Here is a 22,987-nt window from a genome sequence, read left to right on the forward strand (position 1 = left end):
CCGACTTGTTGAAGTAGAAATTGTCATCCAAATCGAGGTTAGTGATCGCTGTTCTGATGTCCTGAAGCTGTTGTCGGTCATAGGAAATTATGATGGAGACATTATGTACAAAAATAGTTACCATCAGCGTAAAAAAAACCCACACAAAATAGCAGAATTGGTCAGGAGCCCGTAAAACATCTGCTATCCACTGCAGTGCCATCTGGTACCCAGAAAGCATGGTCATAGACAAGTCATAGACTATTTTCTCTGCTACGGCAAGCGGTACCGGAGCGCCAAGTCTAGGACCAAAAGGCTCCTTAACAGCTTCTACCCCAAAGCCATAAGACCTGTTAACAATTAATCAAATGGTCACCGGACTATTTACATTGACACTCCACCCCCTCCTTTTGTTTTGTACACTGCTGCTACTCACTGTTTATTATCTATGCATAGTGACTTCACCCCTACCTACACGTACAAATTACCTCAACTAACCTGTACCCCCACACATTGACTTGGTACCGGTACCCCATGTATATAGCCTCGTTATTGTTATTTTATGTTGTTACTTTTTATTATTTTTTACTTTAGTTTATTTGGTAAATATTTTCTTAACTCTTCTTGAACTGCACTGTTGATTAAGGGCTTGCAAGTAAGGTCTACACTTGTTGTATTCGGCGCATGTGACAAATAAAGTTTGATTTGGGAGCCATTTGGGTTGGATAGTTATTGTGTGTTTTTTGGGATGTCACTTCTTGCAACTGACGGGCAGTAAAACATAAGGTGATGGGTTTGGTTAGCCGTTCTCATGACCCCAATGCTATACATTGGAGTCATTCTACGTCCCTTTTTGTTGAAGAAATTGACCAACACACCCATGACTGTATTTGTTAGTGACAGAGATGTGTATGTTGGAATCGTTCATTTTCACTCCTGTGGCCTTTACCAAGTGAGTTCCTATGCAAATGTTATCATTAGAATTAAACTGAATGAAAACACATTATAAATCTCATAAGGCCTTATTTTCAGTGGCCTGAAACACATGGCTTAAAGGCCACATCAGGCCTGCAAGTAAGGTTGCAAAAAATCCATTTACATTAACAAATTTCCCAGATCCTGGTTGAAGGATTTCCAGGAATCTTACAACCGACATTTCTGGAAAAACTGGGAAATGTACCCAAATTTTGCAACCCTACCTGCTAATCACATTATGCTGACTTGCAATGTGATGTGTAATTCTTAACGGAATCCAGCCAGAGTTATGCTATCCACCAGTTTAACGTTTGAATCACCCCCAACCTGAATTCATAATGACTACCAGGGTTAGGAACAGTGTGAGGAGACAACCTAAGCCATTTAATAAACTAGAACAACCATTTCAGTAATGGGACCAAAAAAATCTAACTAAATGATTGGATTAGTTTAGAAAAATGTATGTAATTTATCTTTGTGTAGCATAAGTTAAAGCAATTAATCACTCAATGTACATGCATTGGGGTGGCAGGTAGCTTTGATTAGCAGATGGTGCCATTTGACTGTTGTTAAGGTGTTGGAAAAGTGTTCTATACAATGATGTATATAAACCCTGGATTACTGGTGCTATGTATTGGCCATTGAGAGCTTTCACACCACCGAACAGTGGTATTGGCACTCCCCATTAGGAGCAGTCCTCCATACGAATGAATGGAATTATACAGTATTTCAATTAAATGTTTCAAGGACAAAATTACACATATTTGTGTTGTTGTAGGGGGGGACAGTAACATTAGTACTCTCTAAAAAATATTTGAAGGAAAATGTTTTTATATATTTACAAATGTTTATTTTTAGCTCACATAATATAATTATGAAAGTATGCATTAAGGTGTCTGTAATATAATAAACGTGTCAAAAACGAATGTAGACATTAATAAATGTATTTCTGTAGCTTCCAAAATCTTTTTTTTACATTGGAGCAGGAGTGCCAAGATGGCTGTGCCCGGTGGCTTCAATACAGGGCCCCCTATCAGTCAACCAGGGGTTATACACACCATTGGTTCTATCGCTTCTAACTACGTCGACGATTTTAATGAGCTGATATGGAATTTCAGCTGGATATACTGTAATCACGACCACCTGGTGAGTTTAGCATAGAGCTAAATGTACCAGGTTATGTGATGGGAACAGCTAACATGTAGCCTTTGATCACGTGCAACTAGGTCAATGATTTTATTTGGCCGATGCTTAAACTTAAACTAAACATTTTCGAATGTTCGCAAGTACAGCCCCACAGAATTCTACACAGTGACCAACGTTTTGATTACACATTTTTAAATGAAAGTTTTTGCAGTGGAAGTTTTTTAAAATTACTCCAGAAACTCAGTTACTAGGACACTGTTGAGATATTCTACATTTTAATTTGAGATAATGAGCAGCCTATTTTATATGGCAACCCTGCAATTCAAACTCCAAATATGTCATACCTCGTAGTTGTTCTGAGGAGGGAAAGGTGCGTTGCTTGGAGTCATGCTGCCATGAGGTACCGGTATTTGATTCCCAATGACGAACACTTGCTAAAAGACAGACATGTACATTTTAAGTCCATTTATATAAATTGCTTATCAAATATGCAGGTGTCATGACTGCTCAGAGCTCTTACAGTTGCAGAACAAACACTATATAGACAAAAGTATGTGGACACCCCTTCAAATGAGTTGATTCAGCTATTTCAGACACACCCGTTGCTGACAGGTGTATAAAATCGAGCACACTGTCATGCAATCTCCATAGACAAACATTGGCAGTAGAATGGCCTTACTGAAGAGCTCAGTGACTTTCAACGTGGCACGGTCATAGGATGCCACCTTCCCATCAGTTAATCAAATTTCTGCCCTGGTCAACTGTAAGTGCTGCTATTGTGAATTATACAACGGGCTAAATCTATGCTGTTAAAATGCCTATTTACTCTGTTCCATCTGACTGTGCAATCCACTGTCTCATCAGCCCAGCCAAGCAATTTATAAACTTGATCTCCACAATAAAAAGCATCTAGACATTATCTCACAAAGACCACTCCTTCAAACAGAATCCTTCCAGATCCTTGAGATCCTTAGTCTGCGTTTATGGACTGCCCTATTCAATTCAACCCACATGTTTTCAATGGATTTTAAGTCCGGAGACAGAGATAGACATTGCAAAATGTTGATTTTGTGGCCAATTAACCATTTCTTTGTTTTTATATTTATTCTCCGTAATACCAATTACCCCACCGAAGACATTGTTTAAAAAAATATACTCGCCATGACAGAATTTATATGGGTAAATAAAACTCATAGAATAAAAAGGAAAGTTTGACATCTTCCAAAGTCTGAGGGTGGTTTTAACCTTCCAGACTTGGAATTGTATTAACTCGCCACACAAGGCTTTTACTTGTAACATATTGTTTAGTGCACTAAAGAAGAACAATGGGTACATATTGAAGTTGTTCATGCTAATCCTCAGGATCTTTTCACAAGTCTATTTTCAAACGATAAAGAAGAACATGAACATTTTTATAGTTAAGAACACTATAACAATATTGAAGAAAATGAAATGCTGTCACGTCCTGACCATAGCAAGCTGTTATTTTCTATGGTAGAGTAGGTCAGGGCGTGACATGGGGGTTTCTAGTTTAGTTTTTCTATGTTGTTATGTTCTAGTTTTGTATTTCTATGTTGGGTTTTGTTTGGGATGATCTCCAATTAGAGGCAGCTGGTCCTCGTTGTCTCTAATTGGAGATCATACTTAAGTAGGGTTTTTTCCCACCTGGGTTTGTGGGAGATTGTCTTTGAGTTAGTGTATGTTTCACCTCTGCGTCACGGTTTGTTGTTTTGTTATTCAGTTTATTTATATGTATTGCATAGTTTCACAGTTCAATAAAAATGTGGAACGATAATCATGCTGCACTTTGGTCCACTTCTCCTTACGACAACCGTGACAGAATCTCCCACCGCCATAGGACCAAGCAGCGTGGTATGGACCAGTGGACATTTGAGGAGATAAGGAGGAGTATATCCAGGGCTTTGGAGGAATCAGGGGCAGGAGAAAAGTGCCTCCCATGGGAACAGGTGGAGGCAGCGAGAGCACGGCAACGAGGGAAGCACGAGAGGCAGCCCCCCAAAATTTCTTTGGGGAGAGGCACACGGGGAGATTGGCAGAGTCAGGTTGGAGACCTGAGCCAACTCCTCATGTTTACCGTGAGGTGCATGTCACCAGTCTGGCGCCACCTGTGCCAGCCCCACGCATCAGGTCTCTAGTGCGCCTGCCCAGTCCAGAGCTTCAGGCAACAGTTCCCAGTCTAGAGCTTCCGGCGACGTCCCCCAGTCCGGAACCTCCAGCGACGTTCCTCAGATCAGTGAGACCTGTTCCGGCTCCACGTAAGAAGCCTCCAGTGATGATCCATGGTCCGGAGCCTGTAGGGATAATCCATGGCAAGAAGCCTGTAGGGATGATCCATGGCCCGGAGCCTGTAGGGATGATCCATGGCACAAAGCCTCCAGTGGTGATCCATGGCACGGAGCCTGCAGTAATGATCCATGGCATGGAGCCTGCAGCGACGGTCCCCAGCCTGGAGCCTCCTGAAACGGCCCGCAGCCCGGAGCCTCCTGAGACGGCCCGCAGCCCGGAGCCTCCTGAGACGGCCCGCAGCCCGGAGCCTCCTGAGACGGCCCGCAGCCCGGAGCCTCCTGAGACAGCCCGCAACCCGGAGCCTCCAGCGGCGGCCTGCAGTACAGAATCTCCGGCGACGATCCAAGGTCAGGTGACACAAAAGCAGAGGGATCAGCGGGCGGAGCGGGGGTACGCCCCGAACCGGAGCCGCCTCCTCTGCTGGAGGATCCGCGGGATGAGAAGGTTCTGAGTACTGCACCAGAGCTGCCATATACATTTGTTCACCCTCCCTTACCCTCCCTTTATTTTTTTTGTGTGTGTTGGTGCGTTCGGAGTCCGCACCTTTTGGGGGGGGGGGGGTACTGTCACGTCCTGACCATAGAAAGCTGTTATTTTCTATGGTAGAGTAGGTCAGGGCGTGACAGGGGGGGTTTCTAGTTTAGTTTTTCTATGTTATGTTCTAGTTTTGTATTTCTATGTTGGGTTTTGTTTGGGATGATCTCCAATTAGAGGCAGTTGGTCCTCGTTGTCTCTAATTGGAGATTATACTTAAGTAGGGGTTTTTCCCACCTGGGTTTGTGGGAGATTGTCTTTGAGTTAGTGTATGTTTCACCTCTGCGTCACGGTTTGTTGTTTTGTTATTCAGTTTATTTATATGTATTGCATAGTTTCACAGTTCAATAAAAATGTGGAACGACAATCACGCTGCACTTTGGTCCGCTTCTCCTTACGACAACCGTGACAAATGCATACTAAAAGAACCAATATCACTCCCTAAAAACACAACCCTATGGAACAATCCTTGGATAGCTTTTCAGAGTTCACCGATAAATTGGCCCCATAGAAAACTAAAGGCATAAGAAATAAAATGATTTCCATTACAGAATTAAAAAGCAATTTTAGACTGACTAATGTAGACATTTTCAAATACACGCAATTGAAAAGTTCTATACACAAAATTTCTATCTGAAATCTTTTGGACATCAAAGAAATGTTGAGGGAATCCTATCTGACTCAGAAAAGGATACACATAGAGTATGATAGGTAATATAAAATGTTTAGATCAAGATTTAAAAAGAACTGATATTGACACAAGATGAAGGGAGTGTTGGAACATAACTAATCAGCACATCCACCAGTGCTGCTGTGAACCGCATCACAAGAGACATGCTAAACGGAAGACGTATAATTTTTTTTAAATATTTGATGCGATTTCAATGTTTTAGTTGCTTTGTGTGCCACCAAATTTGCTTGAGATGATTTTACTGCAACACTGCTCACTGAATCCAAGTTGCTTGACATAGGGGTTTCAAAGAGCTGTCAGTCAAGGCGAGCTCAAGAATATAAGCTCCCTCTCACTCAGCCTGTCTTTTCAAACTTCCTGGCAGTTACCATGAGATAAAAAGTAATTTTAAGAATGACTGTTCAGGACCTTTAAGTGTACAACTAGCAAGGACTCAATAATTCATGTCTTCTGGGAGTGCTATAAAGTCAAAACATTATAGATGGAGTTAGAAAGTTGGCAGCCAGAAGTTTTACAATGTAAGTTTACTTTTAATCCATCTATATGCATATTTCAAGACATGTCATATGAGGTTGTGGTGAAATACTCAATGGGGTGGACCATACTTTTCTCTTCAACGATTCTGAAAAACTTCTCATAAACTGGTACTGTACATCTTTCGTTCATGCTGGGAAAAGAGAGAGTTGCTCCCAAGAATCAGAAATTCTTCCTAGGTTTGAGCTCACGGCTGCTGTGTTGGCAGAAAATTGTCATGCCAAATTGTCATAACAAAAGTAAGAACTGTGAGCTCTCCCACCGAACACCTGTGCCTTTATATATCACCTGGTGTGTTTACCAAAACCATTTGTCTGCCCCCTAGTGGTCGGGAGTGTAATTGCCCAAATAATACCATAATATAAGATACACCCAAATTGGCTCCTACACTGGCTAAAGTTCATGATGCCATTGACCTTAACAAGGGGCCCAGGACCAGTGGAAGAAAATTAACCCCATAACGTCAAAGATTCACCAATATATTTTACGGTAGATATGGGGTTATTTTCTGTGCATTCTCATTTCGATGCCAAACCCACCACTGGTGTGCATGGCCAAAGCTATTTTCAAAGGATATCAATGATCTGGAAGGATTCAGTACAGAGGAATGGTCTAAGATCCCTCCCAATGTGGTCTCCAAATCATAAAACATTTTAGAAAAAGTGTCAGTGCTGTTATCCTTGCACAGTGAGGTATTGAAAACAGGGGTGTCATTAATTGTGACCCATACAATGTAGCTCAGTATTGAATGATTTATTTTATACAGTCATTTTTGCTCATTTTTATCAAGGGTGTCAATAATTTCAGACCACACTGTATGCGGAGCTAGATTTCTGTTTAAATCTTGTACCACCTTTTGACAGAAATCTATGTCCACAGACTCACCTCAGGGGTGGAACGGCAGCACTGGCAGACAGCTCTGCAGGCGAATGGCGAGACACAGATGGACACTATAAACTCCAGCATGGAGAAAACAACCTGAAAACACCTGAAATTCCCTGGGACCTGACCTATAGACAGAGAGTAACAGGAAACAGCAGTTAACTAGACTACACTGCGATTTTGGAGCAATTATGTACAATTAAACTTTGACTCCCGTTTCAGCGTGGGCTAACAAGAAGTATAAATTAACTCAATAGCATCTAATTCACTATTGCTTGCATGTTGGAGATGTCACATATATGCTACAAATGGTGTATAATTTAAACGAATAAAAAACATTCAACAGTATGTACAAAAGTCTAGAAATACGATTATAGATGATAAATACCCCTATACCGATTTACAAATATGTCCTGACCAAAGGAATAAGCATTTGGTATGTACCCAATACTGTTGACAGACATAAGATGGAGGGTAGTATGGAGGATAGTCTGGATAGTCACAGTAGTAGTTATAAAAGATGATCCCAGCACTGTCTAAAGAATGCAGAATGGTGCCAGTAAGAGCAGTAACCGTGGCGACAACATTCATTCCAAGGGAGCCTGTTACCTAAGGGACAGAGAGCAGAAAGAGGACATGGGGATGAATGATACAATATAGAATACAGTGTGTTGACAATCATTATTACATGTCTTTATTAATGGTGCAATCTGCAGTTGCTGAATCGCCAGTGCCCACCCCACTGCTTGTGATGTGGGAGGAAAACAAGCAGGTTGAACGAAAAAATTAGGGCCTATATATAAAGTAGATTCTGTTTTGAAATAGAGTGGAACTTTATAAATCAAAAGCCTAAACTTTATTGAGGAAAAAATAGTTGACACTGACCAGACGTGTTCAATTTGTTGTCAGCAGCAACAGTTAGAGAGCCTGCAATGACATACTGAGAAGGAACAAGGAAGGTATTAAACAAGGGTGCGTCCCAAATGGCATCCTATTCTCTACATGGTACACTACAAAAGTAGTGCACTATATAGTGAGTAGGGTACCATGTGGGACAAACATATTTCTACAGTATGACCAAAGTTAAAATTCAAGTTTAATTACTCCCACATAGAAGTCAATACAAACTGAGTGTATAAATGGCGTAGGCCTAGCCAAATACATATACAGTGATAAAAGTCATTAGTTAAGTGATTCGTTATAAAGCATTACCTTAAATTAAAGATTTTATATTTTTTTCATTTTTTTACATTTGTTTTTAATGCATTTCTTTTCAAATTGTGACATGATTCAATTATTAGGATGTTTTGTTTGCGTCAAGAAAGACAGGAAATGTAGGGTAGGATTGTTAGACAGAACAGTTCACTCACAATGATAGATCCCCAGACAAATATTCCGCTAATTACTCCAATATTGTCTACTTGTGGTCCTGTAGCCATCACGATTCCTGTCAACAGCATCATCAAACCAACCATGATCTGTACGGTCTGTGAGAGAAAAACAAAGTACAAAGCAGAAAATTCATTTTTCTCTTCTTCCAATACATTCAACCAAAATTGTCTTTTTTTTTATTTCAAAATCATTTTCAAATGATGTAAAACAGAAATTCTTACCCCCAGCGCTTTTGGTTGCCCTGCCCGGAAACTTCCCGGCACTGAGGAAACCGTCTGTCCCAAACAGTGAGGGGCAGAAGCGACCCTCACAACCCCCATCCTGTTCCCAGTGGGGTGTACATGGGTGATGACCACCACCCCGTTAGTGGTGGTTGTTACAGAGCTGGACATCTTCACAGAGGAGAGACGGATGTTTGTAGTACAGTAAGAGGTGATACGGCTGGTCAGTGGTGTGTTGTTGAGCCTCATGTAAAGTTTATACTCTACCTGGGACTTCCAGATAATAATTTACTTGGGACTGTCATGCATAATAGGTGTCTGCCACTCATTAGACTTTGAACTCTCCCCATTAAATATTTATTTTACTTCACCTTTATTTAACCAGGTAGGCAAGTTGAGAACAAGTTCTCATTTACAATTGCGACCTGGCCAAGATAAAGCAAAGAAGTGTGACACATACAAAAACACAGAGTTACACATTGAAATATGGGTGGGCGGTAGGCTGTTTGTCTTTGTGGTTGCTGTATCATCTGTTTACTTGAATCATTTCGTCATTGTTGAGCGACATTTAGTTCCTTCTGTATTATCATAACTTCCCATCATGGGCTTGAAGTTGTTTGCCTTCAGAACACAGGCTATACAAGAAACTCATACACTTCCATGAAAGTGTGTATAAGTTTCTCTTTCATGTTACATAGCATGGAAGTGTATACATTTATTTTGTTTCTGTGCTGTAGAGGCAACCATCTTTAAGGTGTGGTATAATAAAGTAATTTAATTTAAACAAAGACTTTTCCCCTCTGTGGGGAGACATCCTGAATTAAAGAAGAAGTAGGTGAAATAACCAGAATAACGGTTTATTAGTGAATGTTGAATTATTGTTAAGTGGATGTTAGATAAGCATGACAAACAGAAAAGAGCTTAGTAAAGTGTATATACTGTAAATGTTGAGATATCATGTAAACATAAGCTCTTCATGTCTACTCCTGCATCCCTCTCTTCCTCTCCCCATCTTCTCTCCTCCCTCTTCCTCTCCTCATCTCTCTTCCTCTCCTCATCTTACTTCCTATTCTCCCCTCTCATCCTCTCCTCCTGTATATGCCTCTCCTTCTCTCTTTTCCAAGATTATTATAGTTATTAGTTTTTAATTCAATTCATTTTTTGATTTTTCTTTGAAATTCAGTTTAGTTTGCCTTTAGAGTTTCTATAAATGTTTTGTTTGATAAAAACATTACTATTTCAATTTATGTTATTTAGTTTCAGTTTAGTTTTAGCAGTAGCAGTGCATGGGTAAAATCACTGGGGAAGCCAAGCACATGCCCCCCCAACTACACCTTTGTTTTATTACAAAACCAGTATACATTGGCTTCAAAAAGTATTCCTACCCCTTATTCCACCTTTCTCACCCATCTACACACAATACTCCATAATGACAAAGTGAAAACACGTTTTTTTTAAATGATGCAAATTTATTGTAAATTAAATACAGAAATATCTCATTTACATAAGTATTCACACCCCTGACTCAATACATGTTAGAATCACCTTTGGCAGCGATTACAGCTGTGAGTCTTTCTGGGTAAATCTCTAAGAGTTTTGCACACCTGGATTGTACAAGCTTTGTCAAGTTGGTTGTTGATCATTGCTAGACAGCCATTTCCAAGTCTTGCCATATATTTCCAGTGGCGATTTTAGCATGTAAATCTTGGTGGGGGAAAACTCAAGTAATTTTTTGGGATGCATGCCAGCAAAGCCACTACACAACAATTTATCATTTTACTAGGCCTACAGTTTATTTGGAAAGTATTCAGACCTCTTCACTTCGATTCAATAGTTTTTTCCCTCTCATCAATACCCATTGATGACAAAGCAAAAATGGGTTTTTAGAAATGTTTGCACATTTATTAAAAGTAAAAAACTGAAATATCACTAGTACATAAGTATTCAGACCCTTTACTCAGTACTGTGTTGCAGCACCTTTGGCAACCATTACAGCCTCGAGTCTTCTTGAGTATGACGCTACAAGCCTGGCACACCTGTATTGGGGGAGTTTCTCTCACTCTTCTCTGCAGATCCTCTCAAGCTCTGTCAGGTTGTATGGGGGAGCGTCGCGGCACAGCTTTTTTCAGGTACCTCCAGAGATGTTCGATCTGGTTCAAGTCTGGGCTCTGGCTGGGCCACTCAAGGACATTCAGAGACTAGTCCCGAAGCAACTCCTGCATGGTCTTGGCTGTGTGCTTAGGGTTGTTTCCTGTTGGAAGGGGAACCTTTGCCTCAGTCTGAAGTCCTGAGTGCTCTGGAGCAGGTTTTCTTCAAGGATCTCTCTGTACTGTGCTCCGTTCATCTTTCCCTCAATCCTGACTAATCTCCTAGTTCCTGCCGCTGAAAATCATCCCCACAGCATGATGCTGCCACCACCATGCTTCACCATAGGGATGGTATTGGCCAGGTGATGAGCGGTGCATGGTTTCCTCCAGACGTGATGCCTGGCATTCAGACCAAAGTGTTCAATCTTGGTTTTATTACACCAGAACATCTTGTTTCTCATGGTCTGAGAGTCCTTTAGGTGCCTTTTGGCAAACTCCATGTGGACTGTCATGTGCCTTTTACTGAGGAGTGGCTTCCGTCTGGCCACTCTACCATAAAGACCTGATTGGTGGAGTGCTATAGAGATGGTTGTCCCTCTGGAAGGTTCTCCCATCTCCACGGAGGAACTCTACAGCTCTGTCAGAGTGACCATCTGGTTCTTGGTCGCCTCCCTGACCAAGGCACTTCTCCCCCGACTGCTCAGTTTGGCCAGGTGACCAGCTCTAGGAAAACTCTTGGTGGTTCCAAACTTCTACTTAAGAATGATGAAGGCCACTATGTTCTTGGGGACCTTCAATGCTGCAAAAATGTTTGATACCCTTCCCCAGATCGGTGCCTCGACACAATCCTGTTTCGGAGCTATACGGAAAATTCCTTTGACCTCATGGCTTGGTTTTTGCTCTGACATGCACTGTCAACTGTGGGACATTACATGGACAGGTGTGTGCCTTTCCAAATCATGTCCAATCAATTGAATTTCCCACAGGTAAATTGGTCAAGTAGTAGAAGAATCAAAAAAATTATCAATGGAAACAGAATGCACTTGAGCTAAATTTAGAGTCTCATAGAAAAGGGTCTGAATTCTTATGCAAATGTGGTACATCTAAAAAAATGTTTTTACTTTGTCATTATGGGGTACTGTCTGTAGATTGATGAGCAAAATGTTTTATTTAATACATTTTAGAATAAGGCTGTTAACATAAAAAAATGTGTAAAAAGTGAATGCTCTGAATTCTTTCCAAATGCACTGTATGTGGTCTAAAAAGGAAGGAAAATAAAATCACGAGTATCCAGTTCTAAAGACAATATACCAACACACAGACAGCGCATTGCGCAAACAAAACAACCCTCACGATTTCACCTGGAATTAATTGGGTCTATTACTGAACTTTTTGTTGAAGAGACACTGGAAGAGACTGCCACTGGCAAACATGGTTACAGTCCCAACAACATTATATAGTAACCCCTCCTCATGAAGAAAAGCACATGAGCTAATTATAATACACAAATTAAGAAAAACAATGAAATCATTCCAACATAATAAAATTACGAATAAGATACTAATGAGATAGACCTATATACTGTAAGCAATATAACAATTGAGATGTACAAACTATTACATAAGGGAATGATGAGCGGATAAGAGGCAAACCATCATTTTGTTTAAGACATTAATGAGCGAGTAGTCGATATACAGTAACTATTTGTTCAGCGCTTTTGAAATGTACAGTGAAAGAATTCAGAACAGGGTCCGTTCTTACAATATTCTCCCTGTACACCAAGCCAGAACCATAGGATAAATAACGGACTTCAGTGCGTTCAAGACGACTGGGAACTTGGAAAAAGATTAGCTCGGACTGGGAAAATTGTTTTGAACGGTCATCCAACTGGGAATTCCAAGTCGGGAACTCGAGAGTTCCCAGTTGTCTTGAAAGCACCATAAATCCAGAGAACCGGACTTTGATGACAAAGTTTGATGGCAAGGTTTGCCCACAAGAAGGACCGCTGCGCCACTTTCAAGTGAGCACAGCACAACAACTGTGAGTCCAAAAATATGTATTGTATTCTGCTACATAAATTATGTAATATGCCAGGAACTGTAGCTAAGAAAGTAATACTAAGTGTATATTGTGTAGTAAGCTGTTAGCAGCCCATGTGTCTCACCCTAAGGATTTGGTCCCTCTCCCCCTCAGAACTTAGCTTATTGTTCTGACTAGTTGGTGCATATGTAGCCTATATCCTGTTTTGGATAAATTTCATCATTGAATATTGTAAGAGCTTCGTCCTTCATGACTGGGAAATGCCTTGATTCTAGGCCCTAGGAAATCCTATATCCATCTCATTAGATCAGAACAGGATGGATCAACCGTGATTCATATTACTGGTTTGCATCCTATAAAAAGGATAGTTGTGTTTTGTGTTTTGTTACACACTAACATTACTTGTCTACCCATTTGATGTGGATCATTGTCAGGTTATTTGATATATAAGCTTCAGTGACAAAATAACACCATGGTTGTAATAACACTTTAAACAGGTGTAAAATGTGTTTGTTTTGGGTCTATACTAGTAAGTTTAACTTATGTCATGTCTAGTCACAGAGGAATTTCTTCTGAATAACTGGTCAGGGCTCAGCAGCTCCAATTCAGATTCAGGCAATTTTGATGTAAGGCTTCATCACACCTATAGTGACTGCTTCTATCCGTCACACCCATTGTTGCTTATCCATTGTTCACTAGATATATCAATGTAATTACACCCAACACAATGCTGAAAAACAGAATGCTTCCCACCACTAGATCACATAACTAGACATGAGTTGGACGTGATCCCAACGCTGCCACCAATGTAGTGGAAGAAAGTGAAAGCTGCAACAGGGACTTTAAACAGGGCTCATACATGGCAAAGTGAGCACTAATGGCCTAGTAGGCCTCTGGGCAGAGGCAGTAGGCCTATAATGCTGGCATATGCTTTGTTACAATAGCTTAAGTATATAACATGATTGACATGACCATAATAATCATCATGGAAGTGCTTCTAGTTTTAAAAATCCACCTTTCCAGAAACAAGTCTCTCACAGTTGCCGCTTGCTATAGACCACCCTCTGCCCCCAGCTGTGCCCTGGACACCATATGTGAACTGATTGCCCCCCATCTATCTTCAGAGCTCGTGCTGCTAGGTGACCTAAACTGTGACATGCTTAACACCCCGGCCATCCTACAATCTAAGCTTGATGCCCTCAATCTCACACAAATTATCAATGAACCCACCAGGTACAACTCCAAATCCGTAAACTCGGGCACCCTCATAGATATCATCCTAACCAACTTGCCCTCCAAATACACCTCTGCTGTTTTCAACCAAGATCTCAGCGATCACTGCCTCATTACCTGCATCCATAATGGGTCTGAGGTCAAACGACCACCCCTCATCACTGTCAAACGCTCCCTAAAACACTTCAGCGAGCAGGCCTTTCTAATCGACCTGGCCCGAGTATCCTGGAAGGATATTTACCTCATCCCGTCAGTAGAGGATGCCTGGTTATTCTTTAAAAGTGCCTTCCTCACCATCTTAAATAAACATGCCCCATTCAAAAAATTTAGAACCAGGAACAGATATAGCCGTTGGTTCTCTCAAGACCTGACTGCCCTTGACCAGCACAAAAACATCCTCTGGCGTTCTGCATTAGCATCGAACAGCCCCCGTGATATGCAACTTTTCAGGGAAGTTAGGAACAAATATACACAGGCAGTTAGGAAAGCTAAGGCTTGCTTTTTCAAGCAGAAATATCCATTCTGTAGCACAAACTCAAAAACGTTCTGGGACACTGTAAAGTCCATGGAGAATAAGAGCACCTCCTCCCAGCTGCCCACTGCACTGAGGCTAGGAAACACGGTCACCACCGATAAATCCACTATAATTGAGAATTTCAATAAGCATTTTTCTACGGCTTGCCATGCTTTCCACCTGGCTACCCCATCCCAATCAACAGCCCTCCACCCCCCACCGCCCAAGCCTCCCCCACTTCTCCTTCACCCAAATCCAGTCAGCTGATGTTCTGAAAGAGCTGAAAAATCTGGACCCCTACAAATCAGCCGGGCTAGACAATCTGGACCCTCTCTTTCTAAAATGATCTGCCGAAATTCTTGCAACCCCTATTACTAGCCTGTTCAACCTCTCTTTCGAATCGTCTGAGATTCCCAAAGATTGGAAAGCTGCCGCGGTCATCCCCTCTTCAAAGGGGGAGACACTCTAGACCCAAACTGCTACAGACCTATATCTATTCTACCCTGCCTTTCTAAGGTCTTCAAAAGCCAAGTTAACAAACAGATTACCGACCATTTCGATTCTTTGACCCACCGCTACGCAGATGACACCATTCTGCATACCTCTGGCCCTTCTTTGGACACTGTGTTAACTAACCTCCAGACGAGCTTCAATATCATACAACTCTCCTTCCGTGGCCTCCAACTGCTCTTAAATGCAAGTAAAACTAAATGCATGCTCTTCAACCGATCACTGCCCGCACCTGCCCGCCCGTCCAGCATCACTACTCTGGACGGTTCTGACTTAGAATATGTGGACAACTACAAATACCTAGGTGTCTGGTTAGACTGTAAACTCTCCTTCCAGACTCACATTAAACATCTCCAATCCAAAATTAAATCTAGAATCGGCTTCCTATTTCGCAACAAAGCATCCTTCACTCATGCTGCCAAACATACCCTCGTAGAACTGACCATCCTACCGATCCTCGACTTTGGTGATGTAATTTACAAAATAGCCTCCAACACTCTACTCAACAAAATGGATGCAGTCTATCACAGTGCCACCCGTTTTGTCACCAAAGCCCCATATACTACCCACCACTGCGACCTGTACACTCTCGTTGGCTGGCCCTCGCTTCATACTCGTCGCCAAACCCACTGGCTCCAGGTCATCTACAAGTCTCTGCTAGGTAAAGCCCCTCCTTATTAACATGATTTCAACAAGAAAAATAGCAATGTATTCACTGAGGCCCGTTTCTCAGGCAGTGTATTGAGGAGGCAGGTGGTTCTGTTGAAACCCTGCTCCCTCGGGACCCTTTGGGTAGTCCACAGTCTGTAGAGAATACAACACAGGACATCATAAGACATGTATCACCTTGACTATGGTTATGTCCCAAATTGCACCCTATCCTCTATATAGTGCACTACTTTTGACCAGAGCTGTACCCTATCCTCTATACTGCACTGGTCAGAAATAGTGCAGTATAGGGAATATGATGCCATTTGGGATGCATCAAATGATAGACACTCTGTAAGAGTGATATTAGCACTCAGTGGTGTAAAATAACCCCCAGTGTTGGAGTTAATAACCATAGTTATTGTTTTACACTGTGGAGAGTAGTGATGGGAAATCAAGGATTTCTGAAGGCTTCGGGGGCTTTTACCAAATTGTGCAGAAAAATAATTCATTACTCAGAACTTCATTATCGGTTCACAATACATTAGTGACATCTGCTGGTCAACAATAAATAGCAGCGTTTCATTAACAGACATCCCCCCCACTATTTCAATCAAAACTCTGTGGCGCAGCAGTAAATGGTTGGCTTTAGTAGCTTACAATCAATTGGAAACCAGATTCACATCATGCTTCTATTTTTTTGCATTCAAGTTGTCTATTTTTCAAAAACTGTGAATCTATGGCATTATTTAGGATGGTTAAGACAGAAGCTTATACTATACTAAAAAAAAATATTTGAAGTACAACGCGCAGAAAGTGTGGTTTCACAAACAGCGTGCCTTTACCGGAATTCGACCTCATACCTCATGTCAGATGAAACTACAAGTACAAAACCTGAACTATATTTGTAAGTCCAATGTCCAGCAACGCTCCCTCAAATCGGCAATGACAAATTTCAGGTCTGCTGAGCGCAAACTTCTGAAAGTTCTGTGCAACTTCCGGCTCACGTTTACTGTGAACACTGAGCCTGTGTCTGCTTTAAGTTACAGTTTTAACAGTGGTTAAGTAAGCTACTGTGGCTATTTGATCATAATGTACAGTTTGAAAAAGGATGTGATCAAACGATGCTTCGGACATCATTGATGACATACTTCTTATAAAGTGATACAGGCACCGACACACTGCTTTGAAGTAAACTGCTTTTCGATGTCAACGCAAGCCCTGGAGCTCTGGTACAAAAATGTAATATCACTAATAATTAAGGCCACTTAATAATATAAGTGCATTTGGAAAGTATTCTGTCCTGTTGGAAGGTGTTCGCCCCACTCTGATGTCCCGAGCAGGTTTTCATCAAGGATCTCGCTGTACTTTGCTCTGTTCAGCTTTCCCTTGATCCAGACTAGTCTCCCACTCCCTGCCACTGAAAAACATCCCTACAACATGATGCTGCCACCACCTGGATTGTGCCAGGTTTCCTCTAGATGTGATGCTTGGCATTCAGGTGAAAGATTTCAATCTTGGTTTCATCAGACCAGAGAATCTTGTTTCTCATGGTCTGAGTCCTTTAGGTGCCTTTTGGCAAACTCCAAGTGGGCTGTCATGTGCCTTTTGCTTAGGAGTGGCTTCCGTCGGCACAGTAAAACATATACAGTATGTACCAGGTATGCGCCGGGTGGCGTCTCTACGGGGTGGTACTGTCACGCACTGATCTGTTTCACCTGTCTTTGTGCTTGTCTCCAGCCCTCTCTAGGTGTCGCACATCTTCCCCGTATCCCCGTATCCCCTGTGTTCTCTGTTTGTCTGTTGCCAGTTCGTTTTGTTCGTTCATACCTACCAGCGTTTTTCCCTTGCTCCTGTCTGTGCTTTAGTGCCTGTTTTCTAATTTCCCGGTTTTGACCATTCCTGCCTGACCTGACCCTGAGCCTGCCTGCCATCTTGTACCTTTGCCCCACTACTCTGGATTACCGACCTCTGCCTGACCTGACCCTGAGCCCGCCTGCTGTTCCGATGCCTTACACCCTCTTTCGATTATTGACCCCTGCCTGCCATGACCTGTCGTTTGCCTGCCCCTGTTTAAAGAATACACTTTCGTTTCTTCAACACTGTCTGCACCAGGGTCATACCTTAAAAAGTGATAACAATAAAGAGTTGTTAACAACAAAAAGTTATTTAATGTGGCAACCCTGCAATTCAACCGGCAAAGATGTCATGTCTCGTAGTTGTTCTGTGGAGGGAAAGGTGCGTTGCTTGGAGTCATTATGATACCATACCTGCCATGAGGTACCGGTATTTCATCCCCAATGATGGACACTTGCTAAAAGACAAACATGTCCATTTTAAGTCCATTTCAAGTCTTCGCTTAAACAAAAATACAGTGTATTGATGTAAACATGATAATAACAGTTAGTTTCATTCAGCTTGATTGTTCTCCTTCTATTTGAGGTGCCGTGCTCAGTACTCTTACAGTTGCCAGAACATACTTGACTTAGTTTTATATTTATGTTTACATTATGATAAGACTTATATGTAGATCTGTTTCAATGACTTATTCTGTGAGATTTTGTTCCGAAAGTCTCAACTTGAAGTAGCCAATCACAAATGTCTGTTGGAGACTAGGATAGCAGCAAATAGGGTGCGCCCTTAACCTGTATAAAAGCGATACTCTCCCACTCACTGTCCATGTTCACTTCCTCATTGAAGAGCTCTACGCGACTGGTTCTCGATTTTCTCCACTTACCAAAGTGTTCAGAGAGCATTTCGTATTATTCTGTACGTAAATCCTAGACACTTCAATTAGTATGATATGTTACGTTTCATATTGTATGTATTGATTTGTGGATGTCCATCATCCATTTCGTATGATATGAATTACAATTCACATGAGATAGAAGGCAATTGCAATTCGTACATTATGTTACGAATTGTGGCTAACATTAGCTAGGTGGCTAACACTAACGTTAGCTAGCACTATGGGTCAGGGTTAGGTGTTAAGGTTAAGCTTAAGGTTAGGAGTTAGGTTAAAGGGTTAGGGTTTGGTGAAGGGTTAACTAAAATGGTACATTTTAGGGTTGGAGGAAGGGTTAGCTAAAAGATTTAGGGTTAGGGGAAAGGTTAGCTAACATGCTAAGTAGTTGCAAAGTAGCTAAAAAGTAATAAGTAGTTACAAAGTTGGTAAGTAGCTAAAATTACCCATGATGAGATTTGAGCACGCAACCTTTGGAACAATAGATATTCATGTCATATGCCCGCTCATCCACCCCAACCAACCACCTTCCTTTTGTTTTTGCCTTCTATCTTATGTAACCATACCAAAGGTAACATATCATACTAATTTGAGTGTCCTGGATTTATGTTTACTATGTTACGTATAGTCTATGAGACTAGTCTGACTCAATAGTTCACAGGCAACCTGTGGAAATCTATCGCTAATTGGATGGAAACCTAGCTATTGAGGCACAAACTTTAGAAAAATCTCCAGCCCAGCAGAGGCTACCATCCCCCGGTTTCACACCTCTGGCCCTGGCTACTGTGTTGCTAGGAGGTTGCTTAGGGCCCTTCCAGAACACTCTTCCCTGGCTAGGGTCATGTGACTTGGCCAACAAATCATAGGCTTTACCTGGTGGGGATCTCAAACCTCCAACACAGTCTGCGCTTCAGTTGGACACAGGGGTGCAGAGAGACAACAGGTCAGAAGAACTCTGCACCACCTCAACACTGGACCCTTCCTATAAGGACAATCCTCCACTCTGGACTTCCCAACCATGTGTTAGTGATTATATGGTTCGTGACGCACTATCAATAACTAGTCTCCTCTTCTTGTTTGCTGTGTGTGCCTGTCTGTTTCGGTGTGGCAATAAAGTATACGTTGTATCCCTATCTCCTGCTGGTCATTATCAGTCCTCTTTCTGGGACTCTGGGATAGTTGCACGTATAATCAAAACCAGCAGCTCTATTGGAGACCACCACATGGTGGTGCTCTTCTTCACAAGCTAACTTAGCTAACTCGCTGCAAAGCAAACTAGCTTCGCAATTCTACCTGCAAAACGGTGGTATTGCTTGTGTAGAAAGAAACCCTCTTTCTACCTCTCGGTCACCTCCGGCTAGCTACTGTAGCTAGCTAGTGGGACTCGAGTAGCCCACGCGGCAAGGCTCAGGCTAACTGACCACACAATTCTACCTGCAACATGGTAGCTTTGCTAGCTCTCCCCCTCACCTAGTTAACCTGCATTCAGTCTCAGGCACTAACTAGACCGTAGACACAGTCACATGGCTCTGCGGTCGCGGGAGTAAGCTAACCTAAGGGGTTAACACTATCCTATCCCAACCACTCTAGCTAAGCACTGAGCTAGCTACAGCACACCTTTGGGTAGCTGTTAGCTAGCTAACGCATCTCAACCCTGTGGCTATAGCGTTCTCTACTGTGCTAACCACTACTATTATTCAAAGTTTTACAATTTTTACTGCATAATTGCTATCCCTGATGCAGTAAAACAATTTAACATTGAATAATGAAGTAAGCTTTATACAACATAATTTTGAGCGTGAACCCATTACACCTCTTTGTTTGTCTCAATTCACAGGTTTGGGGAGCGTGCTGCATTGTCTCAAGAGGGCTACCTCACTGGGATGGGAGAGCCGGTTTGCCCATAGGTCTTCCTTCACCCATGGGACCTTGCACCTTTCTACTTTAATTCCATACCATCTCCGTGCCTCTGAAATTTAGGCTTGCACTTTGCCCCACAAGCCCGTCTTGATAAAAATGTATAAATATAAAAATAAGTCGTGACAGGGAGTAGGCACGCAGCTGGCTTAATGTTTAAAAAGAGCCTGACCTCTGACTGGCAGCTGTAGTGTCGCCGGTCGGGATGTGAATGGCAGGAGCATGGCTGCCTTTGACAAAGCGACATATTGCGAGCGCCTTGTGAATGAGGCGATGGGCAAAAATATCCAGAGTGCTCATTGCTAACTGGGCAGTCACACCCCTGTCAGCCGATTCTCTGGAACGCGTCCTATGGTCATGCGCCTTTGGGCAGCTCCTACCGACCCCATTGCTAGCTCGTTAGGGCATTGACCAGAGATGGGCAGTATCTCTGTTACAAGTATTTGAAATATTTATTTCCACTACTTCTGAGTATTTGTATTACACTGTGCTGATCTATACTCCAATGTATTTTGTAACAAGATACTTTTGATAGCTGTAATTTGTATTTTCTAAATATAAAATACTTTTCTATACCATTTTTTATAGCAGTAAAAAATGTTTTGCCCCCTTTCACTCTGCATTGGTAACAGAACTCTGATTGCACTATTGTCACGTCCTGGCCAGTATATAAGGTTAATTGTTTTGTAGTTTGGTCAGGGCGTGGCAGAGGGTATTTGTTTTATGTGGTTCAGGGTGGTGTGTTTTTGTTAAAAGGGTGTTTGAGTTAGTAATTCCAGGTGTTGGTTTATGTTTAGGTATTTCTATGTGGAGTCTAGGGAGTGTATGTCTATGTTTGGTTAATTGGGGTTGGGAGTTGAAGGCAGGTGTTGTCTATCTGCCTTTGATTGAGAGTCCCATATAGTAGGGTGTGTTTGGGATTTGTGGGTGATTGTTCTGTGTTGAGCCTATGCTAGCCAGACTGTTTGTAGTTGTTTGTTCGTTCTTTTTGTTTTGTTATTTTGTAAGTTCATTTTTTGAAGTTAATAAATTCTCAAGATGAGCATACACATACCTGCTGCTGCGTTTTGGTCCTCCATCACCGACGACAACCGTGACAACTATGGTGTGATAAGAGTGTCTGCTAAATGAACTAAATATAAATGTATATGTACATTTGTTTTATATTATTTATTTTTATTTAACCTTTATTTAACTAGACAAGTCAATTAAGAACAAATCCTTATTTACAATGATGGCCTACCTAAAGGCAAAAGGCTTTCTGCAGGGACAGGGGGCTGGGATAATATATATATAAATAAATAAATATCGGACAAAACAAACACATCACGACAAGAGAGACAACACAACACTACATAAAGAGAGACCTACAGTAAAACAACATAGCAAGGCAGCAACACATGACAACACAGTATAGTAGCAACACAACATGATAATAACATGGTAGCAACACAACATGGTACAAACATTATTGGGCATAGACAACAGCACAAAGGGCAAGAAGGTAGAGACCACAATACATCACGCAAAGCAGCCACAACTGTCAGTAAGAGAGTAATAGGCTGACCACATCACATTGCAAAATACATTTAGAAATCTATGTTATTCAATAATTGCACCCACACTGCTCGCACGCGCCAACGAGCGTCTGCGTTGCCAAAGGATAAAATAGAAATCAGTTCTATTTCTGAAGCAGATCGCACTGCAAGTTCTGCCTCTCCCATCTCCACTTTGGTTTATAGAAGCAGGTACCCACGTGCCATCTCCTCATTGGTTATACCCACTTGGGTGACAGAAAGACGAATGAGGTCAGTGGCGGTAATGCACCTAATTTATGAAAGTTGCCAATCGCAATATAAAGTCAAGAGAAGAAAAAGCCTGGAAGGAAGAGAGATGACTAGAAACGATTCGGTTGACCGTTTTATGTGTGGATTAATTGGCGGAGTAGAGGACCTTGTGCATTTCAGGTAAAATAACAACTCAATGTTTATATCCCAGGACAAATTAGCTAGCAACAGCAAGCTAGCTAAATTGGACAAATTAGCTAGCAAGTGCAAGCTAACTAGCTAACTTGCCATAAATGTTTAATGCTTTTTGACATGTCCCCAAATTAATATAATTGGTTCAGAGTTTGTTTTCATATTTTAACCTGCGTGTCCTGATCACATTTGGTTTTGGGGGACAAAATAAATGTATGCACGATGGTGCACGCGCGCAGCCGGTTTGGGTTCTGTGTTAGCCCTTGGCAACGCAGACACTCGTGGGCGCACGCGGGCAGTGTGGGTGCAATAATTCAATAACATAGATTTCTAAATTTATTTTGCAACGCTTGCGTTCCAATGAAAAATTGCAAAGCATGCTGAGTATTATTCTAATGAGCTACTGTCACGTCCTGACCAGTAGAAGGGGTTATTTGTTATTGTAGTTTGGTCAGGGCATGGCAGGGGGTGTTTGTCTGTGTGTTTTGGGGTTTTTGGGTTATGTTCTATGTTCTTCTATTTCTATGTTTATTCTAGGGTATCTATTTCTATGTTGGAATTGTTTGGGGTTGGTCTCTAATTGGAGGCAGCTGATCTCGTTGCCTCTGATTAGAGACCCTATTTAAGTAGTTTTTTTTCATTGTGTTTATGGGTG

General features: G+C 41.7%; 1 protein-coding gene across 2 annotated transcripts; it reads right to left on the bottom strand.

The window, feature by feature from the left end:
- Positions 1-2,297: 2,297 nt before the first annotated feature.
- On the bottom strand, positions 2,298-8,910 carry LOC115196211 (membrane-spanning 4-domains subfamily A member 8-like). 2 transcript variants are annotated; one of them, XM_029756841.1, is made up of 4 exons: positions 8,662-8,910; positions 8,419-8,535; positions 7,934-7,988; positions 7,278-7,657 (listed from the first exon to the last, which is right to left on the bottom strand). In XM_029756841.1, the coding sequence occupies exons 1-4, from the start codon at positions 8,908-8,910 to the stop codon at positions 7,560-7,562; spliced, it is 519 nt and encodes a 172-aa protein (XP_029612701.1). In that variant the 3' UTR covers positions 7,278-7,559. The 2 variants fall into 2 exon arrangements, 1 of the variants encoding a protein (XP_029612701.1); XR_003878817.1 differs by lacking the exons at positions 7,934-7,988; positions 8,419-8,535; positions 8,662-8,910 and adding exons at positions 2,298-2,534; positions 7,052-7,176 and having other exon boundaries at positions 7,493-7,561.
- Positions 8,911-22,987: the final 14,077 nt, after the last annotated feature.

This window comes from Salmo trutta, chromosome 1 (assembly GCF_901001165.1).
Source record: "Salmo trutta chromosome 1, fSalTru1.1, whole genome shotgun sequence".
Classification (NCBI taxonomy): domain Eukaryota; kingdom Metazoa; phylum Chordata; class Actinopteri; order Salmoniformes; family Salmonidae; genus Salmo; species Salmo trutta.

What these genes read in the sequence shown, in the direction of transcription:
- LOC115196211 (XM_029756841.1), bottom strand. Translation starts at nt 8,910, where the DNA reads ATGAGGCTCAACAACACACCACTGACCAGCCGTATCACCTCTTACTGT. An exon ending in GGCAACCAAAAGCGCTGGGG is followed by an intron (nt 8,536 to 8,661) that starts GTAAGAATTTCT and finishes TTTCTCTCACAG; the next exon opens with ACCGTACAGATCATGGTTGG. An exon ending in CAACAAATTGAACACGTCTG is followed by an intron (nt 7,658 to 7,933) that starts GTCAGTGTCAAC and finishes TCTGTCCCTTAG; the next exon opens with GTAACAGGCTCCCTTGGAAT.